This window comes from Mauremys mutica, chromosome 1 (assembly GCF_020497125.1).
Source record: "Mauremys mutica isolate MM-2020 ecotype Southern chromosome 1, ASM2049712v1, whole genome shotgun sequence".
Lineage (NCBI taxonomy): Eukaryota > Metazoa > Chordata > Testudines > Geoemydidae > Mauremys > Mauremys mutica.
This window is the reverse complement of record NC_059072.1, coordinates 232,959,905-232,971,071: the sequence shown is the minus strand read 5'-3', so window position 1 is coordinate 232,971,071 and position 11,167 is coordinate 232,959,905. Positions and strand designations below refer to the sequence as shown.

The 11,167-nt window shown below is 38.1% G+C and overlaps 1 protein-coding gene across 7 annotated transcripts in view; it reads left to right on the top strand.

The window, feature by feature from the left end:
* Positions 1–11,167, top strand: part of TBL1X (transducin beta like 1 X-linked) — a 339,461-nt gene that overhangs the window by 309,903 nt on the left and 18,391 nt on the right. For all 7 annotated transcript variants that reach the window (XM_044993779.1, XM_044993606.1, XM_044993855.1 and 4 more), the window contains 2 exons: positions 2,511–2,643; positions 11,002–11,143. In XM_044993779.1, coding sequence (XP_044849714.1) covers positions 2,511–2,643; positions 11,002–11,143 — 275 coding nt within the window. The remainder of the gene's footprint in view (positions 1–2,510; positions 2,644–11,001; positions 11,144–11,167) is intronic.

Here is an 11,167-nt window from a genome sequence, read left to right as displayed (position 1 = left end):
CAGCATGTCACATGGCTGTTTTGGCTTTCTCTATTTGGGGGAGTGGAAATACTTGGTACTGTGCTCACCAATAAAATTTCACAGAGGGAGTGAGGAGGCCAAGTTAGGGCTGTATCAACCAACAGGGCATGGGTTAGCATGCAGTAAATTTGGGGGCTTAGCTTTGGATAAGCAGCCGGCTAGGCAGACAGTAAAAAGAACAGCAGCAGTTTGGGATTTGGAAGGGGAGAAGGTCCCTGGGGAGATTTCCCAGCTGCTCATTCTGGGAGAAGAGCTGAGGCCTGAAAGTTAAGAAGACGTAGGCTATGGGGAGACGCTGCAGAGCAACCTGGGGACAGCTGGCTCTGTGAAACAAGTGCTTGCACCACTTTGGGATGCTGCAAACTTGCTCTTTCCAAGTCATTCACAATATGCCATCTTCAGATCTGAAGGTGTAAGAATACATGGGGGAGAGGCACGCAAAACTTTAGGATCCCTGTTTAGTTGAACTGGTCCCTGTCAGTCATCCATGACCTGTTCAAACTACAAAAACAGAAATAAAACTCAGGACTCCTGTGTCCAAGTTACTGTAATTACAGGCCACCACTAGAAATAAAGATTTTATAATGAGATTCTAGCTGGCAATTTTGTATTAGAGGCTAAATAGTGCTCCTACCGCTGTATTTGTCTCTGTAGTGATAACGGTAACCAAAAAAACAAATTCTGTAAGTGAAATAATGAGAGGGTCGCAATTTTTGTTGCTTAGGTAGGCCAAACTGTACACCCAGCCAGGGCCCTTGCCCTCAGTATGGCCAGGCCCCTCATCCCATTGGGACACTCAGGATATAAGGCAGGTGGAGGACTATGTTCTGCTTTGGCAGTAAATGTGAGGCCACTTGCTTTCCTCCCCAGCAGTTGCTGCTCTTAACTCTGCTGCAGTCTGTGTTTAGAATGAGGCAGACACTGCTTCACTAATAATACTTAAATCATTTTTTCAAGATTTTCTGCACAATCATGAGCACTAGAAACATCATATTTTTAAATGAAAGCTGGGATTCTGGTGTCAGCATATGACTCTCAAAGCTGTGGCCCTAAGCACATAGTTATTTTGTCTATGCCTTAATGTCATTCTGTTCATGGGTGTACCTGAACCACACTGAAAAGCAGGCAAGCCTCAGGAGCAGGGTGGAATATGTTCACACTTTGAACAGCTGCACAGTTTCCTAAGAATGGCATTCCATTTTATCCTCCCAAGTGGGCGGAGTTCAGGAAAATAGCACTGCTTTTTGCTTATTTTTACCCCAGTTTGAACCCTGAATGGGACACTGACAAAATGAACCATCATCATACCGCTGCTGCTTTCCACCAGCAAAATACCCTTTGGCCTAGATGAATATGTGCTGTATTGGCAGCCAGGAAAAAATGGTTTCTAGGCTAATTTCTTCTACTAATTGATTTTAGTAGTGCTTTGCCTTTCACAGACCTTAGTAGTTAGAACCTTATGGGTTCCACACACAGCGTAGAAAACCCAAATCTCTAATATGACAGACCAGATCTCAGCCAGTTAGCCATGCTGTCTCTCAGAGAGAGTCTGACAAATATTTGCTCTTGGCTCTGTTTTCTATAAACAGGGGCTACTCTTCCATATGCAACATCTTTAACCTATTATTTCAGTGTTAGTGGCTGGTGCACAGGGAGTAACAGCTTCTCCTGTTACCAGCGAAAGTAGTTAGTCTATTAGCTCAAGTGGTAGATGGTTGTGCTGCAATGCTGAAAATGTGGGGTTAAAATCCTGCTGATGACACATGATGTCTGTTACAGTTACACATAATATAATTTGGGTTTTGGGGCGTGGCTTGTTTTTTAAAAACAGAAGAAAGCTCTTTCAGATGCAAAGCCAAGCACTCAAAAGTTAGAAAGCCAGATTTAACGTCACCCTTCCAACCTTAATTCAGCCCCCATGTGCATTATGGTACACCCTTCAATTATATGATCTGAAACTGTTTTGTCCACTGGATCCCTGCCTCAATGTACAACATGGACAGTGCTCAGAGAGTGAGGCAGCTAGTCAATATTTCTTTGTATTCTCATTTTTCAGTTTGTGGCCTCAGGCCTTATATACTGTACACCATCCCAGAGAGGGAGTGTACAACATATTACTCTTAAGGGAACAGCATACAGCTTTTTACTATAAATGTGGTAATATACTGTTTTTTTAAATAAATCAGCAAAATTATTTTTAGAACGCCAACTTTAAACAACAGATTGAATAAAATATCAAAATATTTGATGAAAAGCATCAGGATTTCATTAAGTGTGGCAATGTTATCTATGGAGGAAAAGCTATATAAGTTTCAATCACAAATAAAAAGACAGAACACTGTGGTCAATGACACACAATAGAATGTTTGATTTGTAAAATGTTGAGAGCTTCAAGCTACAGGGCAGCCTACATTATCAAGCCATATTTTATGTGGTCTTTAACAAAAACTCACAGAGCGCTTATGTTCTGATATTTCTTTTTTCTACAGATAATCATTCAAAGCCAATGGAAATCGACGGGGATGTTGAAATACCTCCTAACAAAGCAACAGTCCTTCGGGGCCATGAATCAGAGGTGTTCATCTGTGCCTGGAACCCTGTCAGTGACCTACTAGCGTCTGGGTAAGACAATGACCGAAACCACTTTCCAGATGTATAAAATACCATCTGTTACAATCAGGATTTATTTAGAGATGCAAAAACACGAGAGACCACTGGAGTTTGTTGGACCACTTCTACAGTTTCTCACGCTAGAACAGTATCACTACATTGTTTCAAAGAGTTGTGAGGTGATCCAGTACTTCAAACACTTGCAGAGTTGGTATGTGCTGGGTTTGAGGCCACTCTACATTAATGTATAGCATGTGGCTTGCTTTATAGTAGTACATTTTAAAGATGTCTTTGGAAAATTCTCAGTGGGCTCATGTTCACTTTTATTACACAAGCATGAGCACTCTCACTACTCAGAAAAGCTCTTTGTTCATCCAAGCTTTAAGGTGGGAAAAAAGAACCAAGACCCTCTGAAGTAAGACTCTGTGTAAGACCCATATGCTGATAAGACCCTGGCAGCTGTTGCCAAAATCCTTATTTATCCGCACTCAGTACTCAATAATATATGCCAAACTGAAGAAACCTGCGCACTTTTGGAAAATTGGCATAGAGAAGACATTGGAGGCCAATCCTCATGAAAGACTCCTATCCCAGAATATTAGAAAACAGAATTGATGCCTTCTTCCCCTCTGTACTCAGACAGAGGAAATCTGTAATCTGCGGGAAGCAGAATTTCAGGAGGATCAGAACTTTCCCCTTTTAAGTCCTTGCAATCATAAAACATGAGAACAAGGAACTAGAAGGGAAAGAAATAAATACCTGCATTAACTTGATTTCAGAAAACTAAATATGAGGCTGGGTGAAACTGAACAAAAAACATATGGCCATGGAGATAGAAACCAGCCATAAGAAGTTGCTAACAGCAAACTGAGTGTTTAAAAACAAAAAAAAAAAAATTTATTTTGTGAAAAGTCAGGTGAACGGGAGACTAGATCCAGGTAGAAAAACATTTTTATTATGAGACTTCTTCAAGGTTCAGAAGGTATGAAGTTTGAGGAATTCACAGAAACCAGCTGAAAATCCTTCTTTCATAAAGTTAAAGATCTCAATCTTAACAATACTTAACAGCTTATCTACTTACAGTTTATAGGAATAAGCTATACTGCTCTAAGCACTGGTATGCTGGTATAGCTGTGTCCATTGTGCTTTAACTATGTTGGTTTCTAAATTGATATAGTTATAGAAGTACAAGCACTGTGTGTAGACCAGCCCCTCATATTTAGATTCTACAAAGTTCTTGGTACTTAGATTGTAAACTCCTTGGGGCCAGGGTTGTCTTTTTGTTATGTTTTTGTACAGCACTTATAACAGGCACTACCACAATACAAATAATGCACTATAGTAATAGTAATAGCAATACGGGAGGGTGCCCATATAAGGTGTTCGCAGCACCCTCCCTAGCCTGCCTCCTCCACACACTCACCTTCCAAAACTTCAGTTATCAACATAGGTACTTACTCAATGTCAAAAATATTTGATTGGTATTAAGGAACCACAATATTCCCAGACAAAGCGGAATGGATATTTTCTAGAAACAAGAGTTTCTTTTTTGTTTTGATTTGGTTTGGTTTTACTAAGGCCAATGAAGCAATGAAGTACATAGAATGTTACTTACCTAAAGCTATCAACCTCACAACATTAAATGAACCTGAACTAAAATTCTTCAGAAATATTGCGATAGTACCACAATATTTGCCTAAATGCTGTGGGTAACCATGACTAACATTAAGTTAAACCATGATCTAACAGTGCATGTTTGGAAAGAGGAAACACCAAGGATTAAAGTGCAACTATTAGAATTTAAATTAACCTTAGTAAATTATTGTTTTGGTAGATGGCTATCTATCAAACATAAGAAATGCTCTCTTTCTATTTACTGGTAAATTTACCCAGAGTGTCATATATTTGATTTCTGTGGCAATCTTTGGATGTTAATAGAGTTGTACTGATTCATTTAGGAAATCAGTCCAGGGTAAGGATAGTATGGATTAATTCCAAGTATAGACGTTCTATATGTGTTAAGTATAGTTGTAACATAGAAACCTACAGTTGGTATTAAGTATCTTCAAATGGGGAAACATGAGAATAGTTTCCTGGACTTAAGATATCAAAGTTAAACTTCATACATAGGGCTGGCTGCTTTAAATATATAATTTGGTATAGTCAGGATTTTAGACACCCAATAAAAAGATCTAAACTTTCCTAAACTTCTAGTTTTGAAATAATATAGAATGTTGCATACTACAGGAAAAGCATCTTTTGAGTTCCAGGACTTGCAAATTAAGGAAAATGTGGATGGACAGATGTTTGAGGCTTAAACTCAGAAGACACGACATCCTTTTAAATAAAAGATTCCCATTTCATCCATTTGAAATCACAAGGAATTCAGTTAGAAGATACATGCTAGTAATACAATTGGGATGAAATGAAAAAATAGTGTTTTACTCAATCTGCCCCTCAGACTAATAAAACCAATTCCTTTTTTAAATAAATGTTGTCATCGATTTTTGAAGCACATAATCATATTCATACATAACTTGCAAATACGATCAAATAATACTGAGACTTGCTTACTAATAGCAATAATAAAGGGCATACAAGTAATTTAGATTCATAATTTAAAAATACAATTTTAGCCTACACACAAGAAATAGTACATCTCTGTTCAGCCAGCATTCAGGTACTATAGCAATGAGTGCAATATTAAAAATCTAGGTGAGATAACTGGTATATACCACATGGAAATAATAATACCAGGCTGTAAAACTAGATATCCCAATGGTTTGAGTCTGACAATGTGCTATTGCACAAAAAGAATGGATCAGCAATTAGGATACACTGTCCTCACCACAATGATGCAGTTTGTCATGAATGGATAAGAGCTATGCTATAGGGTACTACTAAATATGAGGCAAGACATTTCCCCAGACTACTGTATAATGGTAGTGCACTTTCACTTTCACAAGTTCATCTTTCCAAAGAAGATCATTCAAGTAATTCAATGTGCCAATAGTGAACTGTTGGGGTCTAAAATAACCCATTTTTTCTGGTATAGCTTGTTTTGTTAATGAGGGGTAATTTTTCTATCACTACGTAGTTGAAATTTGCCAGCATAGCTGCATCCACACTAGGAGTGCTTTGCCAGCATAGTATACAAGTAGTCCTATACTAGTAAAGCACTCCTGAGGTAAACTTGGCCAGGGACCGTCTCTTGTTCTGTGTTGTACAGCACCTCCTGGACCATGCCTGGGGCTCCTAAACACTATAGCAATACTACTACTACTAAACTTTTTACAGAGGGTGGGGGCATTTTGCAGAAGACAGTACTAAAAAAAATAGGGCTGTCAAGCGATTAAAAAAATTGTGATTAATCGCACTGTTAAACAATAACAGAATACCATTTTTAAAAATATTTTGGATGTTTTCTACATTTTCAAATACATTGATTTCAATTACAACACAGAATACAAAGTGTACGCTGCTCACTTTATATTCATTTTTGATTACAAGTATTTGCACTGTAAAAAAACTAAAGAAATAGTATTTTTCAATACACCTAATACAAATACTGTAGTGCAATCTCTTTATCATGAAAGTTGAATGTACAAATGTAGAATCGTGTACAAAAAAAACCTGCATTCAAAAATAAAACAATGTACAATTTTAGAGCCTGCAGATCCATTCAGTCCTACTTCTTGTTCAGCCAATTGCTCAGACAAACTCACTTGTTTACATTTGCGGGAGATAATGCTGCCTGCTTCTTGTTTACAGTGTCACCTGAAAGTGAGAACAGGCATTCTCATGGCACTTTTGTAGCCAGCATTGCAAGGTATTTATGTGCTTGATATGCTAAACATTCATATGCCCCTTCATGCTTCCACCACTATTCCAGAGGACATGCTTCTATGCTGATGACACTCATTTAAGAAAAAAAAAAAGCATTAATTAAATTTTGACTGAGAATAGTATGTCTCCTGCTCTGTTTTACCCACATTCTGCCATGTATTTCATATTATAGCAGTCTCAGATGATGACCCAGCTAGGGTGACCAGATGTCCCGATTTTATAGGGACAGTCCTGATTATATAGTTACCTATTATACAGTCCTTTTTCTTATATAGTTACCTATTACCTGATTTTTTTACACTTGCTATCTGGTCACCCTAGACCCAGCACATGTTCGTTTTAAGAACACTTTCACAGCAAATTTCACAAAATGCAAAGAAGGTACCAATGTGAGATTTCTAAGGATAGATAAAGTGCTCGACCCAAGGTTTAAGAATCTGAGAGAGACAAGGTGTGGAGCATGCTTTCAGGAGTCTTAAAAGAGCAACACTGATGCAGAAACTACAGAACCCGAACCACCAAAAAAGAAAACCAACCTTATGCTGGTGGCATCTGACTCAGATAATGAAAATGAACATGTGGCAGTCCGCACTTGCTTTGGATGGTTCCCGAGTAGAACCTGTCATCAGCATAGACACATTTCCCCTGAAATGGTTGAAGCATGAAGGAACATATGAATCTTTAGCGCATCTGGAACTTAAATATCATGGGACGCCGGCCACAACAGTGCCATGAGAATGCCTGTTCTCACTTTCAGGTGACACTGTAAACAAGAAGCAGGCAGCATTATCTCCTGCAAATGTAAACAAATGAGTTTGTCTGAGCGATTGGCTGAACAAGAAGTAGGACTGAGTGGACTTGAGGGCTCTAAAATTGTACAGTTTTATTTATGAATGCAGAGGTTTTTGTACATCATTCTACATTTGTAAGTTCAACTTTCATGATAAAGAGATTGCACTATAGTTTTTGTATTAGGTGAATTGAAAAATACAATTTTTTTGGTTTTTTTGCAGTGCAAATACTTATAATAAAAAATAACTATAAAGTGAGCACTGTACATTTCGTATTCTGTGTTGTAACTGAAATCAATACATTTGAAAATGTAGAAAACATCCAAAAATATTTAAATAATGGTATTCTATTATTGTTTAACAGTGCGATTAATCACATGACTAATCGTGATTCATTCTTTCAATCGTTTGACAGCCCTAATACTAATTACAGTCAAAGGGCCAAGCCCCAATATTGTAGTCGTGTGGATGCAGGAGTTGGCCCAAGGACAGATATTGCATAATCAGCTACAACAAAGTCTATAACAGGCAACTGGAGAGGAAATGACAGTGGGGACAAGGAGAATAGTGAGAGTAGCGCGTGGTTATAGACTAGCCTGTCAATTACCACAAGTCAGATTAAATCAGATAACCCAGCTACAATATAACAAAAATGATCCCGAAACTCATATCTGAAGATTAGCTATAACAAAATCTGGGCAAGACAATTAACCAGCCAATTTCTTCATACATCTAGGCCTATTTTAATACAGTCCTGACAGCCATAGAATGGGGATTTTATTTGCCCTATAAGTACAATTCTGGAGAGATCCTCTTCCTTGATTTATAATTGGGGATGGAGAACATGCAATTACAAAAAAAAAGAATAAGACAAGACAATCTTTCAGAACTAAGCTTCCCTAAAGTCTGGCAATACTCCACCCAAGAGAAAAACAGTACAGTACTCCTATTACTCAAGTGTTCAGGACTTGCATGCTGGAATCAATTTCTTTGTCATGCAGATAGAATGCTTCAGAGGAGTAAGAAGATTAAATAGCTTCCCAAATCATGCTTGAACCATGGTCCTCTAATAATCCAAGGTTCACTGAATCATTCAGCAGAAATCAGGATACTTTTCTTGAGCAGAGAATACTTTTCCCAACAACAAAAGGGAAGAAACACAGATACCCCTGCCACACACTAATAGGCCTATTGAGCTACCCTGCAGGGACATATAATAGCTTATATAGTGGGGGAACAGAAAAGAAAAACAAAATTAAAATACCGGAAAATATAATTGCCCAAGCTGAGCCTGAATACTGAATAAATAAAACCACTGAAAGTGAAAATAAGCTCTTCTAGAGTTAGCAAATAGGAAACTGAGTTTGATAGGAACATTGCTAAAAAATTGATTTCAAACATTGGTACAAACTGGGTTATTAAAATTAGGACAATATTAGCTCTGAATCTTACATAATGGAGAAGCCAACAGGACCATTGAGGTAAGTCCCCAATTAGTTTGCATGTTAAGCCATTATCCCACTCTTTTTAATAAAAGATTTATGTCCTATAAGCAGTTAAAAAGCACCAGAGCTAAAAATGATTTTTAGCTTTTAAACTTCATTAAGTAATCTAGCCAGTCTTCCTAAACTCGATTCTCTATTTTCAGTGTCTCGGACTTGAGAAGTTACATTAAAAGTTCTTGCCACAGCAATCTCAGTTCTTCCTGGGGGCAAAACTCCTGACCCAAAAATTTTACTAGTCATTAATAGAAACAAAAAATGTAGGAATGACAGCTGGAAATGTTCTGTTCGGTCTATCAGTGCTCCAGTCTTATAGGCCCCAATGGTAGCTGTCCCTAAACTGGCCCTAACATGGGCATGTGATGAATTAAAAGGAGTGAAACATAGATAACCTTTCTATGTAAATCAAATTTTAAACAAAATGTGAATCTATAGAGTAATTGCATTTGTAAACTCTGATCTAGAAATCAGGGACAAAGAATAATGAAAAGAAATAATGATTAATATAGCAATTGACCTTCATCATTCAGATTTCAAACTAGCTAGATCAACACTGGTCACTTGAAACATCATTTGAACTTAATTTGGTACTTCATTTTTTTTTTTAAAAAGGATATAGAAAACATGTTAGTTATCAACTCCAAGAAAGCATTCAGTTAGTTGGGTGGGATTTTCTTTTCAATGTACTTAAAAGCATGGGTTTTGGAGAGAAGAATTTTATCTCAAGAATTCGATCATAAAAGAGACGCACTTTTCTTTCCCTGTAGCAATATATCTCCTAAACTTCATTATTAAAAAGATGCCCTCAAAAATGAGGTACAGACTGGAAATATATGCAATAAAAATTATTTTACATGTCTGAATTCCTGAAAGTATAAGAAATATTCTAATTCTGTATCAAATTCAACTTTCTGCATATAAAAGAAAGTAACCCAGTGGATAAATACGAGCAATTCTTTGTGCAAACTGTTTGCAAAAAGGACAAGTCCCAATAAACTGGAAAGAGGAATCTCTACCATCTTGTTGTAAATTGATTTCCAACCTCAGAGACTTTCTCCCACTGGAAGATAGTCTCATGTAAATCCGTGCAAATATGAGGATTAGTATAGAGTCTGACTTCCTCTCCATGCTTTTCTCAAGATAGAGGGTCAAGACTTCAGACTGCAGGAAAATGACCAAATTAGATAAGACTCAATGCATCCAATGGATCTTTTACACCTTACTTTCATCTCTAGCAAATACTAATATGAGTGTCCCTAGCTTGCCGTCCATCTCTCACCAAGGAACAATACATTATTGTGTCAATAGCTATTTTACTGCTGCAATTTATGGAACAGAGCACCAGGTCTGGCCAAGTTGCACTCAGCGCAGCACCTTGCAGGCAGCGGAGAGGGAAAAGTGGAGCTAAACCACCTTTTTGCTCCCCTAATTCTGGGAGTGATTTGGGGCTTGCTTGGTCCATGGCTTAATTTAGAGCAAATGCCAGCGAGGCATTACTGGAACACAGCAGGCTCCTGCCCCATTCTACACCTTGGAATGCCCTTATGGGGGCGGGGGGGGGGGGAATGAGTGGCATAGAGTCAGCTGTGCTGGTTCTAATGTCACCAGATTTCCCCTGTATGACAAGGGAATTTCCAGATGCTGCTTTAAGTCTGCTTTAAATCCTCTTTCTGCCACTTGGTGCTTAGCCTGGACTTAGCCTGGACTGAGGAGCTGACCGACTCATAGACTTTAAGGTCAAAAGGAACCATTATGATCATCTAGTCTGACCTCCTGCACAATGCAGGTCACAGAATTTTTAGTCAGGGTTTCACACATGGTTACTTGTTTGTTTATAACTTTTGCAAGATTGTGTGACATGTAAGGTGATACAAAGGTGAGCTGCATGTGGGCTGCAAAATATTGAGGGCGAGAGAGTGTCTTGCTTGCAAAATGCTTTGGAAAAAATATTGGTGAACTGAGAAGCCGATTCAAAAAAATCTTTCTTTACTTTTAGTTTAAGAACTTGACTGGGGATTATTCTCATTAAAAACATGAAAGATCACAAATATGTGAATTGGGTGCAGGGTGGGAGAGTTGAAGAGCAGAGAAACTCACCATTTGTTGCTCTTTTCTTTTCTTTTTTTTTTTTTTAAGCCTACGATGTTCTCTGAGTGTAACCAAAGATTTCCACCTGCTATGTAAGATCATCTCATTATGAAGTGTTCATCTCAGTGTGTTTGTTTTTGTAGATCTGGAGACTCAACTGCCAGAATATGGAATCTCAATGAAAATAGCAACGGTGGTTCCACTCAGCTAGTTTTGAGGCACTGTATAAGAGAAGGAGGACACGATGTCCCCAGCAATAAGGATGTGACTTCATTGGACTGGAATGTGAGTTAACTTCAAGGGCCATTC